The sequence below is a fragment of the Bactrocera dorsalis genome, chromosome 2 (genome assembly GCF_023373825.1).
Source record: "Bactrocera dorsalis isolate Fly_Bdor chromosome 2, ASM2337382v1, whole genome shotgun sequence".
In the NCBI taxonomy this organism is placed as follows: domain Eukaryota; kingdom Metazoa; phylum Arthropoda; class Insecta; order Diptera; family Tephritidae; genus Bactrocera; species Bactrocera dorsalis.
Window position 1 is genome coordinate 21,777,561 of NC_064304.1, and position 19,634 is coordinate 21,797,194.

The 19,634-nt window shown below is 41.5% G+C and overlaps 4 protein-coding genes across 6 annotated transcripts in view; 2 read left to right on the forward strand and 2 right to left on the reverse strand.

Annotated features, from left to right (window-relative positions):
• The first annotated feature begins 917 nt into the window (after positions 1–917).
• On the forward strand, positions 918–1,762 carry LOC105229829 (28S ribosomal protein S24, mitochondrial). The gene is made up of 3 exons (XM_011210294.4): positions 918–1,076; positions 1,133–1,340; positions 1,413–1,762. The coding sequence occupies exons 1-3, from the start codon at positions 1,059–1,061 to the stop codon at positions 1,700–1,702; spliced, it is 516 nt and encodes a 171-aa protein (XP_011208596.1). The 5' UTR covers positions 918–1,058; the 3' UTR covers positions 1,703–1,762.
• Positions 1,340–2,925, reverse strand: LOC105229830 (TBC1 domain family member 7). Its single transcript, XM_011210295.4, has 3 exons — positions 2,216–2,925; positions 1,913–2,141; positions 1,340–1,858 (listed from the first exon to the last, which is right to left on the reverse strand). Exons 1-3 carry the CDS (start codon positions 2,767–2,769, stop codon positions 1,772–1,774), a joined length of 870 nt encoding a protein of 289 aa, XP_011208597.1. The 5' UTR covers positions 2,770–2,925; the 3' UTR covers positions 1,340–1,771.
• Positions 2,926–3,062: 137 nt separating this feature from the next.
• Positions 3,063–5,136, forward strand: LOC105229825 (vesicular integral-membrane protein VIP36). Its single transcript, XM_011210289.4, has 5 exons — positions 3,063–3,547; positions 3,655–3,770; positions 3,835–4,032; positions 4,089–4,418; positions 4,484–5,136. The coding sequence occupies exons 1-5, from the start codon at positions 3,412–3,414 to the stop codon at positions 4,688–4,690; spliced, it is 987 nt and encodes a 328-aa protein (XP_011208591.1). The 5' UTR covers positions 3,063–3,411; the 3' UTR covers positions 4,691–5,136.
• Positions 5,137–6,191: 1,055 nt separating this feature from the next.
• LOC105229824 (uncharacterized) overlaps positions 6,192–19,634 on the reverse strand; it is a 31,877-nt gene continuing 18,434 nt past the window's right edge. For all 3 annotated transcript variants that reach the window (XM_011210286.4, XM_011210287.4, XM_019991624.3), the window contains exons 2-6: positions 15,421–19,605; positions 14,662–15,355; positions 14,338–14,494; positions 11,353–14,246; positions 6,192–11,130 (exon numbers count right to left, since the gene is read on the reverse strand). In XM_011210286.4, the coding sequence (XP_011208588.2) occupies positions 9,537–11,130; positions 11,353–14,246; positions 14,338–14,494; positions 14,662–15,355; positions 15,421–19,459 (9,378 nt within the window). In that variant the 5' untranslated portion in view covers positions 19,460–19,605 and the 3' untranslated portion in view covers positions 6,192–9,536. The remainder of the gene's footprint in view (positions 11,131–11,352; positions 14,247–14,337; positions 14,495–14,661; positions 15,356–15,420; positions 19,606–19,634) is intronic.

The window sequence follows — 19,634 nt, forward strand, 5'->3', positions numbered from 1 at the left end:
CGTCTACTTGCAAATAAGCAAGTCAATATTTACCTAAATAAATAAATGAACTTTATGATATTAAGATTTCTTTTTACACAGGGATATACTTGTATTATAAGTTCTTTGTTGTCTGGTATTGCCCGTACCACTTTGTGAGTACTAATATTATCCCATATAAAAATATTTGATTTAAAAAATTATAATTTTTGATCAGATACATCTTATCTTAATTCAAATCTGCTGTAAAAAATGCATAATGCTTACAAAGCGTCCATAATTTCTTAAATCACCTGTTGGATCACAGATAATTCAGGCACTTTTGTAGCAAAAACGCATACTCGCAAGTTTACATGAGTTGAGAACATACATACAAATAGGAATGTAGCAGTTCATTAAACATTCAGACAACATTGCAATAAATGCATTTATAAATCAAAATAAATAAATCATCAACTTACCAGGTTTTCGTTTTTTGGGCGTACATGTTTGTGAAGATGCCGATGAAACTTCCGATGGTATGCCCGTTTGAGCATTATTTGAACCCGTCACCACACCAGCTGCATTCGAAACGAATGCACTAATTTGCGATGAAATACTTTCTGAACGTCGGAAAGTATCTCGCAATCTATTTAGGGAGGATAATGATGGGGAACTAGATAAAAGGTTATTAGAGGCATTGCTGGCGGTTTCTTCACTATCTGGACTACGTAGCAAGAGATTACGCGAACTACTCATCTTGGCACAGCACTTGTATTTCCACAAAGCACAACACTAAAATCACACACGCACGCCACAAACAAAAACCGTAAAGTGCACAGTTCGTAATAAATGTTAGAAAAAGTTCATTAAATTAAATTTAATATCCAGACAGATTGGATGGAAACAAATTTGGCGAGTCCAAAACAATTACTTCTTTTTTACTGTGCTTGACATTTAAGTCGAGTTTTTTATGTTTTCCTTCTGCACTTTTTGATAAATATTTTGGTTTTGGCTGTCATTTTGACGTTTCTTGTTACGACACAATAAACAGCTGATAGCTCACCGTGATCATTATTCGTAAATCTAGTTGGGAAGAAATGAGCCTACTAAAAAAGGTATTTGCAATTTTTTCAATTATTTCAACTATAATAAACACATTTTCTCCTTGTAGTGCGTGCAGCAGTTATTGGAAAACACAAATTTGTGTTCTCAAACAATCGCCGCAACAGCTGCTGCATTCCACACAAGTCCAGTATGCAATCGCGTGCAAGCCGGTCGCTATCGTGTTACGACAAAACGTAATCGTGCACTCACATATGAAATGGCCAACCCTCCCCACTATATTGCACATCGCAAAGCTTGGAACTCATGGAACACGTGTACGTATAAAAATTTTATTATTACAAATTTTATATTCTATTTAAATGAATTGTATTTATTGCTCCATATAGCATCTATGTTGGATGGACTGCGCCCCTCACAGACAGCCATTGAAGATGTGTTTATGCGCAAGTTCATGACTGGTACCTGGCATGCGCTTATTGTATCCGAAGTGATTATCAAAAGGCAGCATAATATGATAAGAATAGCTGCCATTATGCGCCAAGCAATTAGCCCGAGAAAGATGTACTTCCTTATTGGTTACACCGAGGAGCTCCTCTCGTATTGGTTGCAGTGTCCGGTGACATTGGAGTTGCAAACCGTTGCAGATAAAAAGGATGTTGTATTCAAGTATATTTAAGTTTTATGTAGACGTTGAAACGGGATGGGAATAACCAAATAAAGCGCAGTCCTAACGAAATTTTGTTTATCAGTGCACAGTTATCTCATTGTGATTCTTATTACTTTGCCAAGTTTTAATGGCTTTGTTAACTATGGTGGCGTCTTGGTCCTTTACCTAAAATTAATCGGTTTGATTTATAAATTTAAAGAGCCTCTATGGTTTTCATACCTGTTCTATTAGTGTTTTTAAATCAAGTATCGACTTGCAATCCAAAATATGATTTCTCAGCGTTTTGACTAAATCCAAGAAAACAAAGACAACGATTTTTCTGGACCCGCCACATATTTTATCCCACACTTTTACTAATGCTGTATCAGTAATGACTCCAGCGAAGCAGGTTACGTACAATTTTTCTAATATTTCCCCTGTATTAAAAACACCCAGTTTCTCCAAGTGGCTACAATTGAATTATATGTGAAATATTGTTTCATTTTAAATATCATGCAAAAAAAATTTTGTAACAAAACTAACTTATTCAATTCAATATCCTCACGTTTTAACAACGTCTGTGTAAGTTCCATTAGTTTCGCACATTCTTGCTGTATTCCTTTTGTGCATGCAAAAAACTCTTTGGCTATCCAATAAGTCTCCACATCATTATCAAATATTTGTAGAAGTACTTTAACAATTTCCATAAAATTGTTATCATCGTCCGGTGGACCGGTTAATGGGTGCAACAGTCGACCATTTTCTAAAAGCCACATTGTCTGTAGCACTTTACTTTTCGGTGAGGTTTGATCGATATATTGCATTTTAGTGACTGCGCGGTGTAAGTCCTCGTAAACGGCAGTGCGTTGTAGTAGTATATAATCCATTGAGTTTTTGTGTAGTGGCAATACACCAAGTATAATACTCCACAATAGGCCACGTTGTGCCGTAGGTACAGTATAACTTAAACAAAACTGCTTTAATTTTGAGTGATTACGTATATTGTCTTGGAGCAGTTTATTTAGCGATTTCTTTTCTTCAACGGAATAACATCCCACTTTTTCATAGTAACTCGAACGGAAATTTCGCTCATCCATTTTATACACTCGTGTATTGCTCTTCAACCTTCCAATGATTTCCGTGCGCAATATCGTTTCAAATTATTTATTCAGCTAGTTGCAATTTGTAACATATCCTTTCCTAAAAGTATGACAGCTTTGAATCAATTTATTAACAGATTAAATAGTAAACAATAGAGGTTCGCAAAATATATCGGGTTATTTGTGCATAATTATAAAAATTTATCGTTATATTTTCTAATCGATTTATTATTAACAGGGTGATACCGGAATCATAAACTAGAAACATAACATAAATAAATTTACAGTTTAATTGGCGCTACCCACAGTTTCGAAAAGTGAAATAGATAGATATAAAATAAAGTTAAATTCCCTAATAATCGACATACGCTCTTAATATCCATTAAATTGAGGTAATGGCACAAAAAATTATTAAGAAATCTTGTGCTCCACAATATTTGAAATGAAGAAGCTCTGAGTTTTCCGAACAATAAAAAGTACTATTCAATTAATGCAACCTTGAGGACAGAAAAATACAAATCAAACAAAACTATTGCCCGGCGCTTTCACCGAACGTTCTCAAGATAAACGTAAATGATCGTTTGACAGTTGTAGAATTAACGCGAATTTTTTGAGTATTCCATATAAAATTGCAAAAAAATGTCGAATGTGTTCTGGGAGAATTTAGTCAAGTTGTTGCCAATACTTTTATTATCTGTTTTAAAAAACAGCGAGTGTTCTGTGAGTAGCAATGAGTACATGAAACGTGAGCATTCATTGATACGTCCATTTCAAGGTAAGTTTCCGTATACCCATTGCTAATTAATTAAAACGACACAAACGAAATAAAGAATATTAAGGAACTGAGGGCCACTTAAAATCGGTAATTTACTTTTTTAATAGGCGTTGGCGTAAATTTACCATATTGGGATTTCTTAGGTCACACTATGGTGACTAGTAACTACATAAGACTGACGCCGGACTTGCAGTCTAAAAGCGGTGCACTTTGGAATTACTCGGTAAGTTTTTTTTTTCTGCTTAAAAAAAATAGATATGTTTAATCAATGTATTTTCATTGAATAGCCCGTGATGACGCGTAATTGGGAGTTGCATGTGACATTCAAAGTACACGGTAAAGGCAACGAACTGTATGGGGATGGTTTTTCAATTTGGTACACCAAAGAACGTATGCAACCAGGCCCTGTTTTTGGCAGCAAGGATTACTTTTCTGGTTTAGCGGTGATTTTAGACACGTACAGCAATCACAACGGTCCACATAATGTAAGCGAATAGTATAATTTGTGTCATACATTACTAATATTTTTGCATTTGAATAGCACCAACATCCCTACCTCAGTGCTATGATTAATAATGGCACCTGGACTTATGATCATGATCGCGATGGTACACATACACAACTGGCAGGTTGTGAAGTGCGCTTCCGCAATGTGGACTTTGATACACATGTGAGCATACGTTATGAGAATGATATACTTTCTGTTTCTACGGATATGGAGAACAAGGGTGAATGGAAGAATTGTTTTGTGGTGAACGATGTTGAGTTACCAACCGGCTATTTTCTGGGTCTGTCCGCGACTACTGGCGACCTCTCAGACAGCCACGATATACTTGGCGTCAAATTTTACGATCTGGATATAAATGTTTCGGTAGGTGTAGTGGGATTTAATACAAGTCTGTTAATTTTTATTTATTTTATTAATATATTTCACAGCCAGAAGAAATTGCATCACGTTCTAGTATTTTACCGCGTGCGAAAACATATGAACCGCCACGGGAGCACAAGGACGATCCCAAACCGGGTATGTCGAATGCAAAGATTTTCTTCATACTCTTATTCGGTATGTTGATTACAATCGCTGGTGCCATTTTTGCAATCTCCTATTTCAAAGAGAAAAATTCAAGGAAACGTTTCTACTAAACACATCACACATACGCATATATACACTTACCTCTCTCTTCCACACCACTGAGCAGGCATTAAGACTTTTTTCCTTAGCAAATAGTTAAAAAAAGTTTAATATAACATCGATATATTGCAAAGAGCAACAAATAAGTTTGTTGCAACGACACTAAGTAATTTATTATGTATTTAAATTAAAAAATCTTTTGTATTGTAATTTATAGCTGCTTGACAAATAACTGCAAGGAAATTCTGTTTTAGTCAAAGGAAAAAGTCAAGGTCATTGCAGTTCATTTGTTAGGTTAATTTTTTTTTGTTTATTTTTTTCTTTTTATAATTTTTTTACTGCACATTATGCAGTTATTCCATCGATTATTTATAATTTTTTCGATATAAATGTATCATACAATTAGCATGAAATATATTATGTAATTGTAAATAAAATATAGAAATGTACAACAATAGCTGCTGTTTTTTTAATTGTGGACAAGTGATGCAAACCATTGGATGGCTTATTTTTTTGGAATATATTGGGGAAAAATTAAGGATGCGTAGCTCCATTTTGGCACAAAGTGAAGTGGCAGCGAAGTGAGTAGAAACAGATGCAGTTAAACGTACATATGTAAGTGACTTTCAGCGTCGGCGAACTTTACTTATCAGCAACGCTAAGCTAAGGAAGTCGCTAAAGATTAATAAACTGCAAACAGTCACACAACTGTATTTATATTTGCTCACATCTGTTTTGTCAGCAGAAATGTAAATGCCGCTTGTAGTCTAATATTTGTATGTGTGTATATGTATATATTTATGTACAAATATGCATATAAGATACATCTATTTAGTGCTTAAGAAATGCACTTTTGTTTACAAAAATAAAACCAGCTTTTTGTGTATTTTATTAAGCACTTTTATTACAGTTGTATGTAGTGTATATGTATGTAACTATGTATTTAAATATGCACTATAATTTAATTTTTTTCCTCAACATTTTGTTATCGAAATATTACTGCTAGGTATTTAGTATAGTTTTGTTTACTGTATTTATATATGTATGTTTGTATGCAATAATATTAATTGGAATTGAAGGAACATTCTTATTACTTAAAAACTTTACTTGTTTATACTGTACGATATACTGTATTTATTAGCTTGATCTACACGTTTGAATTTGTATATATTTTTCATGGTTATATTTTTTCTAACAAACAGTTACATATGTATGTGTGTATGCGTATATAGAAAAATTAAAAAGACCGAATTTGGTCTAACTGCGAACCTTAGCTCAAACTTCATTTTTAATGCTTTTTTTTGGAATTTTTTAATAACTGTGTTTGAAAAATTGAATTTTAATTTTTTTTGAAAAATTGAATTTTAATATTTTTTGGAAAAACTTAATTTTTTAATATTTTTTTTTTTTGAAAAACTTAATTTTTTAATATTTTTTTTTTGAAAAACTTAATTTTTTAATATTTTTTTTTTTTGAAAACTTAATTTTTTAATATTTTTTTTTTGAAAATTTTAATAAAAATAATAATAACATAATTGCTATTAAAATGAATAAAACGGCAGTTGAATAATTCGTTGAAATTATTTATTTTAAATTTTATCGCCTTAAATGATTTGCAGCAAGTAGGACAGCTTACAAATAGCGTTAAAAACCCAAGCGCTTATGTAACGCGTAACGTTTCACTTTACATGAATGAATAATATATAATATAATTTATCGTTTGTTTATTGCAAAAAGCTAAGTAAATTCGCATTCTTTATATGCCTAAGAATCGAAGTACCTGGTTCTTTGCGTCGACTTACACATTTTATGCAAATAAATTGAAAATAAAGGAGTTTCTGCTACCAGCATGTAGTTTTTTTCTAAGCATGTGACGCTCGAACGCAACGCTCGAATTCGAATTTCATAGAAATAATTTAGAAAGTTGCGTTCGAGTGTTATGTGAAGTGTTTAGACATGAAATACATCGAGTGTTTAACAAAAAAAAACATATATGTATGTTGGCGAGAAATCTTATAAATTATTCTCAGTGTGGTAGAGTTAAAAATAAAGAAACGCTTATAAGGAAAATATGGACGCACAACTATACAAGCTTACATTTAGGTATATATTTATGTATGTATTTATTGCAATAAACTTCGAAGACGCGCGTATATGTTTGTATGTATGTAATTAAGTATAAAAAATTCAAGTCTTTAAAATTAACAGTAATTAAAATTAAGCAGAAGACTATATTGGCTTAATGCTAAAGTTACAATTTTTTTTCGAAAATTAAATATTAATATTTGGTTTGTACGAAAAATTCGTTTACGCTTATAGTAAGTTATTAAGCACGCTAACTAGCAGCAAAGTAAATATATGTATATGTTTTTAGGTTATAGGTAAAATAGTAATAATTACACTGCAGTCGAAGAATTTTTGAATGCACAATTGGTGTGTTTTGAAGGATGATGAACAGTGGAGGCAAATTTCTCGTAACAATTCTACGCAAGGAAGAGTTAGAGCAACAAAGTGATGACAAGAGCAAAAAAAAAAATAATAATAATCATATTTATTATAATTAATTAAGTAAATAAATAAATAAAAAATTGTTTACATAAGTAAATAAAAATTTATAATTTAAATGAGTTTTTGTTCTCATCTTTTTATTTATTTATTTTTCTGTTACAAACAATAATTATGAAAAATATTTTTTTGAGTCGTAAAGTTGATTTTGAGCAAAAAAATAATAATCATATTTATAATAAATAAATAAAAATTTAAATTTAGACAAACAAATAAAAATTTGTAATTTAAATAAATTTTTGTTTTTCACTTTTTATTTATTTATTACAACGAACAATTATGAAAATTATTTTTTTGTGTTTAAATTGATTTTTAGAATTATCAAAACTATTTTTTAAATCGTAAAATTGTTTTTGAGACTTTTTGCAATTAAAAAAAAATAGTTGTTGCCATACAGCACTTGAAAACCCCACCAATTGTGCACCAATTCTTGCAGCATATTTTATATTTATTTTGTTTTTGTATATTTATGTTGTACGACAATAAATAAATGTTAAACTGCCGCCTGTAGACTGCACGCTACTAAGAGGTACGCGCTAAAATCAAGTAAAAATGAACGAGCCAAAACATTTAAAAAACAATAAGGTAATTAATTTGGTTTCAATTTAAGGCTGCTTTGTTGAGCATCAACATTGAAATTGATTTAAAGTGAAATTTATGAAATTTTAAAAGCATTTCAATTAATTTATGTCAGCTTACGCTAATAAATCAATAAAATGCTATTCAATTTTTCAAAAATAAAAAGGGTTAGCTTTTAATGAATTCAACTAAAATACAACAGAAAGGGAGCTAAGCAAACTTGCACTTCGAAAACTGGATTTCTAAGCATTTTAATAAAAAAAAAATGATTAAAAATCAAGCGTTTCTGCAGTGAAGCCTTTGCGCTAATTTCGATTCTAAGGCTAGTGAATTCAAATTCAAATTTATCAAACTACGTATTGAAATTAAGGCAATTTAGTAAGAAAAATTTGTCTATTTCAATTTTTAAGTCTGATAAAATATGAAATTAAGAGCTGAAACCAAGCATTGAATACAGAAATGCCAACATTTCAATAATTTTTGTTCAACAAAGTGCGCGCTTTATGTGCTAACTAACATATTAAAGTACCATATACATATGTACCAGGTATATATTAGTTAGTATAGACAAACCAAATAATATATGCCAACTGTGCAACTAATGCCAAATATATAAGCCTTATTCATACACAAATATATTTTTAGACACACTGATAAGCGTGAAAAGCATATTTCCATTATCGAGTTTGGAAAATAACTTTTCTTTAAAATTCCGAAGTAAGCGAAGACTCGTCGTTTGCCATTACGGAAGCAATTAAATTTTGGCATTTTAATTACCGGTGAATCATTAACTTAGCGTTAACTAATTTTTGTGCACTAATGGAGTGTAATTAAACGTTTGCTTATCAGCCGGCTGTTAGGCACACTCACACACACACACACATCGGGTGATTAAAACGAGTGTTGACAAGACAGTAAGTGTACCGTTTTTGGCGCAAACTTTCATTACCATTATTCGTAATAAAATCAATGTATTTTTAAATAAATGTTTGATTATTTGTTTAGAACGCAGTTTCTTGCTATAATTTTTCTTCTGGCAAGAATTTACGTAAACGCTTACAAGCGGTCGATAGCCAGCAAGCATGCGCATTTTTATGCGTAGCATGCAACGAACGTTTACCGTTATCTCTTATCAAAATTCTATGCTTTCGCAAGCATTTTATTAATGCTTACATAGTTATACATATATATATGTACATATACTGTACATATTTGACTATTTGTGCGCGCATTTAACGCGCGGCGCTGTCCCTTTTTTCGTATTTTCTAAACTATTTTATAATTTGGCCTACAATGCAGCGAAATTAGTCGCCCCCAAACGAATTGTGTTTAGTGTGAGAACGTTCGTGTACACTTCGTTAACTTTTCGCAGCGTGATTTTTGCTTTCGGTTCTTTCTTTGTATATATTTACTTCACTACTTTGATTAGATACTAACTTAAAAAGATACTTAAATGCGCTTAAGTGCTTAGTTTTGACTAACTGATTTGATTGATTTGCTAAAAGTCGTGCCAATGAGAGTTGTTGTTATTGTTGTTTTGCGTTTGGTAGAAGTTAAACGCAAATCGAATGGCATGGGCGCACTTAGCCACCATGACAACATATGATGCTGCGTCGCTCAAATGTCTTCCCTTGAGATTACTGCCAGCGGCGCCGCACAATTTTTTACTATTTGAGCGTTTAGTGCACTTTCACGCCAAACGTTACGCGCAACTTATTTTCTGCCAGCGCGCTGCGCAACTGACATGCCACCACCTGCATTGACAGCCACTTTCGGTGGCACATTTTGCAGCGCGCCCACGTCGCCATTCGGCGTGTTATCAAATGTCGAGCTACGTATCAGCGTTTGTTTCTTTTGTTGTTGTGGCGCAGTCGTGCGCGCTGCCAGTATTGTTTTTGGTGCATTCAACGCGGGCGACGACTTTGTTTGCTGTGACTTCAACTTACTCACCACGGCCGCTGAGCCGCGTGCAATGTTGACGCGCGGCGCTTTATACGGCTCTTGCTGCTTGCTTTTCACATCATTGACGCGCTTCCAAATGTTGGCGATGCGACTTTGCGCTTGATTGATTTTCGCTGCCGCGCTCTTCGTTGCATTCGCCGCCGCTGTTGCGGCAGTGTCACGACTGTTCAGATTAGAGTTGCTGCGCGTTGGCGGTGTTGTCGCTGATACGCGCGTAATGCGCGCCGCGCTGCTGGTCACACGTATGGCCGCATTGCTGTTCGAACGCTGCGGCATGCCGGCGCTTGTAGCCGCGCCGATAGTGGCGGTGACTTTGCGATGTTTGGGTGAGTTGGTTTTTGTTGCAATCGGTATTTTGCGTGTAGTGGCTGGCTGTATGAGCGCTGTGTTAGATTTGGAAGCGGCCGCGGCGGTTGCGCGTTTTGTTGGTAATTTCGAAGAACGCTGTGGGCTACCGCCCGCAGTTGTGGCTGCCTTTGGTGCAGCCGTCGCCTTGACTTCGGACACAACAACTGGAACCTGACATGTTGCAATGGTTGGCTCCTCCTGCACGAAGGTACCCTGTCGTTCCAGTGGAGGTGGTGCTGCCGCGTTGGTTTTTGCGTCCACGTTTGCGTGCGTCTGCGCTTTTTTCGGTGACGCCAAGCGTGTGCCGGCGGTCTTTGCCTGCGTTGTTGTTGTTGACTGCTGCGTCAGCGTTTTATTTGTAGCGACACGTGTCTGCGGCGATATGGTACGCTGGTACTGTATGCTGTAGGGTGAAATGTAGGCCGGTTTCTTGCGGCCGCGCACAATTTTCGCCTGCTCATCAGCGGCATTGGCGACTGATTGTATGTCAGGTATCTCTATAGGTTTGGCGATGCGCGCACGTGCTGGTGTCTTTACTACAGATTGATTCTCCGAATCACTCTCTTCGGTTGCTTCTTCTTCTTCACTTCGTTCATCATAGTTTTTAACATGATTGTATGCTTCTTGTTGATCATGACGCGACTCTGTGTCCGAATTTTGATCGCATTCCATGCTGGTTAAGCAGTCACCACCATCGGGTGCTCCTCTCACCTCGGTGGCTTCTGATTCTGGTGCGGATTTCGATGTATGAATGGGCATATTAATGAATTTGAACTTTTCTGTCAATTCACGTAGCGAAGACATATTTTCTGAAGGGCAGTCGTCTGTGGAAGTCAAAGAATACGGTCCGGCCGATTCATCCGCGCTTGCGTTGATCTCTTGCGCTTCCAGTTCATTGCTTGTGATTGTGGTTGTCGTTGTTGTTGTGGTTTCAGTTGTATAGACAATTGTTTGCGTGCGATAGCGTTCGGCATCTGTCCGTCGGCGGCTGCTGGAGCTGCAAGCAAAGTAGTGCCATAAGAGTAAAAATTTAAATGAAAAAGAATTTTTCTTATCAGCATTTAAAGGAAAGCGCCTATTTATAAATGCGCCTAAATGTAGGCAACATCATTATTTAATTAAAAAGGGAAATATACTCGAAGTCTAAAATTGTAAAGTGGACTCCATTTGAAAATGAAAAAAAAAAAAACATTCCTGGCATAACGTGCTAAAAACTCACCTGCCATTAGTGGCCCCCTCCGTTTCGATGATTTCGATCTGCAACGTCTCATCTGCCATTTGTGCCTCATCAAGCTCCAAACGCCGGCGTTCCTCCTCACTTACAGCCGCATTGGATGTTATCGTGTAGGTGCGATAGCGATCCTTGGCCACTTTCCGCTTCTGTTTAGGCGTCAGTGTGCGTTTTTCACAATTCGGCGGCGTTGGTGAAGCAGCCGACTTTTGTGGTGTCGACTCGGCAGAACTGAATTCATAATCATCGGTTGGCAGTGGTGTACTGCCGGCGCCACTATGGAAAGAGTTCTCTTCTACATCCATATCGTGTGGCATGGTTTCGCAGCAACTTTGCAGCGTAACGGTATTATCATCAAAGTCAGCACACTCCATTTGTCCACCCGCCGCTGTCTCGTAATTCGAAGCAGCCGATAGAGTTGTAGCCAAACTGCATTCGCCGTCTGCCACCTCCGATTGTATGCTTGCCACACTGATCATGGAATCCAATAGTTCGTCCATTAATGATGGCGGCTTGATGTTCTCCAACATATTACAACTGGAATTTACGCTTTCCGCGCTGCCGCTGAGGTGTGCGGGCAGTTGGCCCAGAGCGCGTTTAGCCACCAAACCATGCGGCAGCGACTTGCGTGGAAACTTCGGTGAGCGCAGCATCATTTGTGGACTTTGCGGGGTGCTACCGCTACGACGCTGGAGCACACCAAGCGAGTGGTATGTATTAGAAAGTGACTCCTGCTGGTAGTAGCCAGATATGTTGAGCGATTCCATACCAGAAGGTGGACGTATATTCTCCAAATCCAAACTGTTCATGCTAAATGTCAAATCGATGCTTTCATCATCGTCAGCGCTCACACTGCCACCATGCTGCAGATTCTCAGCTAGGGCGCGCGCCTCAATTGCAATGATGGTGGAGTTCGTCATTGCAGCAGCGGCCGCGGCGGCGGCTTGTGCTGCTGCAGCAGCTGCATTGCTGTTACTGCCATATAACATATGATGGCCGCCACCTAGAGAAAGCGCTGCTGATTGTACAGCACCGCCTAGCTGGAAGTTTAGGCCGCTACTGGTGGTCGACTCTTGCGTTGCAATATAGCACGGTATATCCAGGCTGCGACCTTCATTCACCAAAGTGTCGGTTTCGGTTTCCGTTTCCAATGAACTGGGTTGTGTAGCGGTTTCAGCGTGTTCAAGTAGCAAGAGGGACGGTTGTGGCTGTTCCTCATTTATTGGTGTAATTTCAGCAAAATCATGCAAATCCTTGTGATCCGCCTCAGTTGCCTGGTCTGCGTCATCATCATCATCATCTTCGTCGTCATAATTTAATGAAGCAATAACAGGCGCGGTGACGCTGACGCTGGGGAACGAGACATCATCATTGGGACAGGTATCCTCGTTCCAGGTGTTGTTGGAGGTCGAGTTGCCGCCTATGGATATGCTCGTGCCAACAGATGTCGCGCGCTGTTGCTCAACAGCAAGGCAGTCCGCAGTTACATTGGTGGCATTGGTACGTAATTGTTCGGCTGAAGAGACAAACTCCAACGTAAGCCGCTCCACGGACTTTAACATTAAATCTGGATCCTTGTGTTTTTGCGATGTGGTAAGTGGCGGCGAAGTACGTGATTGACGCATCTCCAGCGACACTGTGGTCTCTATAATGAACGACTCATTCGAATCGTCACTGGTCGCAGTGTTGTCCAGCGAAGTAGATGGACTATTTAAGTCGTCTGGTTCAGGCTCTTGCTCTTGCTTATACCCAGTACTGTTCGTTTTCTGGTCGGTTGTTGCGTTCGCGAGATTTGGAAGATTTGCGTCGCTGTGTGCTGTGATGGTGGTGGCCATCGCTGGATTTTTTACTGCGTCGATGATGTCGACGCTGTTGGTGTCCCTCACTTCCCAACAATTCACGCTGTTGCACGTGTTGCTGGTGTCGTTGCAGATGTTGTTGTTGCTGCTGCTGCTGATGGTGGTGGTGCAGCTGCTGTTGTTGTAGCCGGTGTTGTTCGTCTTTGTTACGTCTGGAGCTGCTGTGCTGAGCACATTTGAGGATAAAGTAGCCGCGTGTGGGTGACACAGCGCCCGTGCAGCTGCAGACGTAGCCAGCACGTTTTTTGACCCGGTCCCAGTGCTGTGACTGCCATCGCCCGCATTAAATATTGGCATAGACATTGAATGTGCGCTATTGTCGGCAGCGTATCTGCCAACGGACGCGGCTGCAGCACTACCGCTTAGACTGCCGGCGCCGCTGATAGTATTGTTGCCGATCTTCTTCGAAATGCCGGTGTTGATGCATTCCAACAGTAATTTTTCGTCTTTGCGCTCACGTTCGCGTAAATGACGATTAACCGTTGTGGTTGTGCTCGGCAAAGCCGTGGACGTATTGGTCGGCAAAGGCGTTGTTTTCGTTTGCTGATGCAATTGCAGCGGCAACGAATCGAATTGTTTCAAATTTGGATTCGATTGCGTGGTGCTGCTGCCACTGCGTCGATTACTCATTGGATGCTGGCGACGATGATTGCCACCGTCACGTGTAGGCTTATGCATTCCGGTGCGTATGCACAGCTCAAAGAGTGATTTGGCTTGGTTATCATTGGAGTCACTCGAATCCACTGAACTGTAGGAATCATTGCCATTTTGATAACGGTGTGCAGTGCTGGAAGTGTGGCCGGCACTGCGGTCGCTTGCGTGTTGTTGTTGTTGTCGTTGGTAGTGTCGTGCTGTGGCGCTGGAGTTTAATGAGGATGACGAGGTGGCCGCATTGATGGGTATGGGCTGTGAAGCGGACAGTGATATGCGCTTGTTGCGATTGTTGTTGTTATTGTTGTTGGTAGACGATGTGCTACTAAAACCAAGATTCGATTTGGGTCTATTGCAACCAGCGGCAATAGCCTGTAACGGGGAGCGAAAGTAAGAGATTGCACAAAAAGTGTTGTTGTAGTCATTTTGTCTATGCTGGATGTGCATTTAATTCATTACTCACCTGACTTAACAAGTTTGTATCGTCTTCAGAGTCGATGGACAGCGAACTAAGCGAATCGTCTTGCCATTTTGGTTCCAAGCGCGCACCGCCCTCTGGCGCCACAGGCTTAGCCGGCGGAGGCTCTGCAGCTGTCGGCATGTTTGGAGAGTTTTCAGCGCTAAATTTTAAAATAAAGGATAATAAATAAATATGGAATTGAATAAGTGAAAAATAATGGAGCTCTTATTTGAATGAAGAAGACTAAATTCGGATCATATCATCGACAGTTGGGTTATTGTTGTTGTTTTGGTAGCGGGGACTTTTTCTTCAATATTATTAACTCACCTCGCATTGCTGCCCTTAAGCGTCACAGCGGGTCCCACTAAACTAGAGCCTACAGTCAGATTAGACAGACCCGAAGCCACAGAGAAATTGCAAGGTGAGTCCTCTACCAAATATTTACTCATTTCATCTGAGACAGGCAAATATGGCGGCAATGCGGTGCCACCACGTCGCAACATGGCTATGGGATCAGCCGTCGGTGTTGGACGCATCGGTCGCTGTTGTGTCGCAGTAGCGTGATTTGAGTGTGTCTTCGTTTGCGTATTCGGTTTTTTCATACCAACTTCAATGCATTGCTGCAACAAATCAAATGATTGACCGGTGGCACCACTCTCCGAGGCATTTGATGACACATCATCGGACAAAGTAAGCGAGTGCCGGTTATCGGTTGCACCGCTAGTTGTGGCCGGCGCTTCTAGTTCCTTCAATTCATCCAAATTATTGCTGGAGCAGATGGATAAGGCCGACAAATTTGTATTACTGCCAACCTTTGAGAGCAACGCCGGTGTATCTTCGGTATAGTAATGCCTCGGCTCATCGGCGGGTAACTGTGCGTCTCCACCGGCTTGGCTGCGTGCTGCACGCGCCATGGATTTCTTGGACGCGGCAGCTGTTATAGTTGTGCGATTCATACCCATATTAATGCAATTCGCGAGCAGTATGTCGTCGATGTTGTTAGTCGACTCCTCTTCTTCACCTGTTGTAAATATATGAAAGTTATATGCGTTCTAATATGAGTAATCATAAGCGATTTCAACCAACCTTCGGACACGATAGCGGGCTGTGTGTTGTTCTCGCCCTCAATGGGTTGCCTCGATGGTGGCAGGCTGTTTTCATCATCCAGTATGCTCAGGTTGCTTAGGCTGGTGCGGCACGAGAATTGCGCCGGGGTATTCTCAACATTGAAAGTGCTCAGATCATCTTCGAAGACGCTACGAAGCGGTCGTTTTGTTTCCTCGCCCACAGCAGCATTACCGCGCAGCCCGATGCCAGCACTAGCGCTAGCAATGCCCACAGCGGAGCCACGTGGTGCAGCTCTCGGCGAAACGCCCTGCAGAAACGCACCCATGCCACTCCCGCTGCCGCTGTTCACTTGTCCAGCGTTGCTGTGACGACGTGGCGATTGGGGCATACTCTGCGTAGGTGAGTCAGGAATTTCCGATGGTGAAATGACGCCGCTGGCCAGGCGACTGAAGTCACTAACCACCGAACTCTTGTCATCGCAAACACCAATCTCATCCTCACCTTCCCCGACCAGCGAATCCATCGAGCTGTGACGCGAAAACATTAGCGGCGTCTCCTGCGCCGAATTCATCGTGGTGGCATTGCCACTACTTTGCGCCACAGCCGCATTGACATGCGTCACAGGTGTGTGAGCATTTAAATCAGCATCGAGTTCACTGCTCAGTTTTTTGGCTGAGTTGTTGCTGGCGGTTTTAGTATGTAACACTTTCGCCTCTTTGTTCTGAGTTTGTTGTGTTGGCGGTGATTCATCCAGACTGCTGAGCGATTCGTAACGACTAAAATAACCGGGCGTGCCCTCTTCGCAATAGTTGATGGGCTTTTCGGGTGTGTAGGAGCCCGATCCATAAGCGGCGTTGCCCTGTACGCCGACATTGCTGTGCATCTGTTGTACTCTTTGGTATTTCTTCGGCTTCTCTGCGGGTTTTGTAGTCTCAGCTGATGCGGTGCTTTCAGACTTGACGACCGCTTGACGTATGTCCGTAACTGAAGCAGCATTGGATATGACGTAAGGAGTATCCTCCGTTTGATAACATTTAACGGTATCCTCGAGTATCAGCAGTATTTCGGTGCCATCGTTCACTGCCGTTTGTGCGCGATTCGGTGCTGCCGTATTGTCTACGGCAGCGCCACCTCTTTTAGTAACATTGCTGCTGCGACTAGCTCGTTCAGAGGGTAACACGTCTAATTCGGTTTCAATTTGATGCTCGGCATAACGCAAGCTGAAGTCTGTTGGCTGATCCAAATCAGTTTCCTGATATGTGACATTGGTGTTGTTACTGCAGCCCGCGGTCGGTTCTGTTGCGCACGCGTTCGACGTTTTTGCATCTTTTTCACAATATTTGGCCGAGTAATCGATTGGCTGTTCCACATCTGTGGACTCTGCATCATTTTCTAGCGAGTACACTGTCACGGCCGCAGCTCCGCTGAATGGCAGCTTTTTACGATTGGCGTCTGATGCCGAATGGGAGCGCATCAAATTCTCGTAAGCAGTATCTGACTTCGCGGAGAAGACTGAGTCACGACTTTCACTTTTGGTTAGCATGGCGGAACGCGTTAGTCGCACTGATGTGCCGGGCGGCACAGCACTACCTGCTGCGGCGACATAACGCTGACGATGCGCATGCATTACGACACTCAAAGTGGTGTGTTGTAGCAGTTGACCATCTTCTTTTGCTATGCCAACATTTCCACTGATGTCTAAATTGTCACAGGTCTCAGCATGCTGTTTGCCGCCGAGCTCTTGTTGCAACGCTTTTTGTTTGCGCGCATTTAGCGTCGGGAGCTTTCGTAGACCCATCGAACGCGCTATTGGATCCAGCTGGTTTTGACTCTGCACCGCCGGTCGGAAGTTGAGTAAATTCTTAAGCGCTGAGGCGCTGCCTTCTGAGATCATAGCGTGTTTGGAGTGTATCAGTGAACGGAGCATTGGTACTGCACCGTTATCCCAAAGAAATTTCTGATCCTCCGGACAGCGCGCCGATAGATTCCATAGTGTGCCGCAAGAGTTGCTCACCACCGTCAAGCTCTCGGATTTCAGTTGCTGCAACAGTATCGATAGACAATTGCGTTCGCGTAGTATTTGTCGGTAGTGTTCGCGCACTGCGATGTGACTAGAGACGTTGCGTAGTATGCCACCGGCATTTTCGATAATCTTCAAAGTTTTACTAGGTCCCTCATAGGTAAGCATGTCGACGAGAAAAGCGAGCGCGCCATCTACCGCACAGAACTCCGCTTTGTTGGTGCTACAATGCGCAGATAGATTCCATAAGGCCGACAATATCGCCTTGAGCGTGTTCTCACTTTTATTTTTCATAGCGGCGCTCGCCAATGCCGTCACCGTACCAATCTCATTCAACACCGCCTTCATATTGCTGTCGGCACGCCATGACAGATTACGTAATACGCTGGCAGTTACCTGCAGCAAATCGTCGGGTGCCGAGTCCAGTTGTGCCACCAAAGCCTCCATGAATAATTTCTGACTGCACAAGTAAGCCTTGTTGTGTTCATCACCGAATGTGAGATTTGTAAGTGCCATTAGTGCGTAACGCCGCAAGGAATTGCAACACTGATCCTCCGGTTTCGGTCCGTGCACTGCGTGATCCAAATGCACTAAGTTCGGTATTGCCTGCAGTGCGCCCAGCTCGCACATAGCATGACGATGCTCCTCGTCGAAGCTCACCTTCATCAATGACGATATCGCCGCCAGCGGATGCCGTTCGGAGTCATCGGCAATAGCTTCGCCACCGCTCTGCAGCAGCGTCTTCAAGAAATTACAATAATCCAATATCTGTTCGAGCAAACGCAACACTTTCGTCTCACGCCTTGCTGTCTTCTCATCCATATGACTGTGCACGACATTGTGCAGTGCCATGCTGGCGCACTTTCGCACACTATCATCGCCATCGGAGTGCATCATTTGCACGAGCAGCGGTACACAGCCGGCACGTCGCAGCGCAGTGCATGTTTCTGGCGTGCGCGACAATTCAAGAAACTTCTTTGACATCTCCGACGGGTCATTGGAGCCCAACATCGAGAGGAGCGAGTACACACACTGCACTTTCGGACCCAGCCGGTCGCCATCGACAATGTCATCGACCCCTAGCGCACAGCTGCTGTCGCCAACACCACTTGTGCCGCCGCCGCCGACGGCATGTGCCATTGGCAAGCTGCCATAAAGTCTGTCAAAGCTGCAACTGCCGCTGCCACTGCTGCTCGCCCAAGCGCCGCCTTTCGGTATGCTGCGCTGCAGCGCCGGTGGTGGCGACGGTGTTTCGGCACTGTGTAGAAAACGTGACAATGTGTACGAGGAAGTAAGCTCCTTGTTGCGTTCACGTGAAGTGCGCGAACTCGACATGCTGCCACTGTGACTGCCATTACTATGACCTCCGCCGCCGCTATAACCGCCGCGATCCAATGAACTCTTGCGGCCACCACCGCCACTACTGCTGCTACTCTTCATCAATTGGCCGGCAAGGAGCGCGGACTCTTGTTCCTCTTGTCGCTCGAAATTGCGGTCTAGACTGCGGTGCTCGCGCCGCAAGTCATGGTCAGCGGCGGTCGCCAGCAACATGTAGTCTGGCGGTATGGGATTCTCATCGAGAAAATGCTTTGGTTTCGAAAATGTGCTCTTGCCAATGCCGCTTGGCAGATTCAACGTATTATCGTCCTGTGTGAACTCTTTCTTTGTATAACCACTTGCGGCCAACTCATAGTCACTAATCTCACCGTCGCGCTCATACTTCTTATCCATTTTCAATTGCTCACCGCTGCTAGGTGCGGCTGTCGCATGTGTGCCACCATCGATTTTTGCGCCAAAACTTAGCACGCGTTCGAAGTCAGCGACCATATCGGGTGGCGGCATGGCATCGTCTAGAAAATGCGGCTTTTGTGTGGGCACCTCGTTGACGTCCACGTCCACGTCGACGGCTACATCCACATCGGTGTCATCAATGATGCTGCTGTCGTCATCGTCATCATCCAAATCGGTTGTAGCATTCAATTTGGCTTCTCGCTTATTTCCACGATGTGTATGTGTCGAGGACGCCGATGAAAACATTTTTACGCGCTTCTAACAATTTCAGTCGAATTTCGTTGAAGAAACAATAAAAAATAGTGATACGGGCAAACGCACACGCACGCTTCTCGAGCGTTGGCTGCACAATTCAGTCTAATCTTCCATATCCACCGACGTTGCAACGGCAACTGTAATGAAAACAGAGAGCGACATTAGA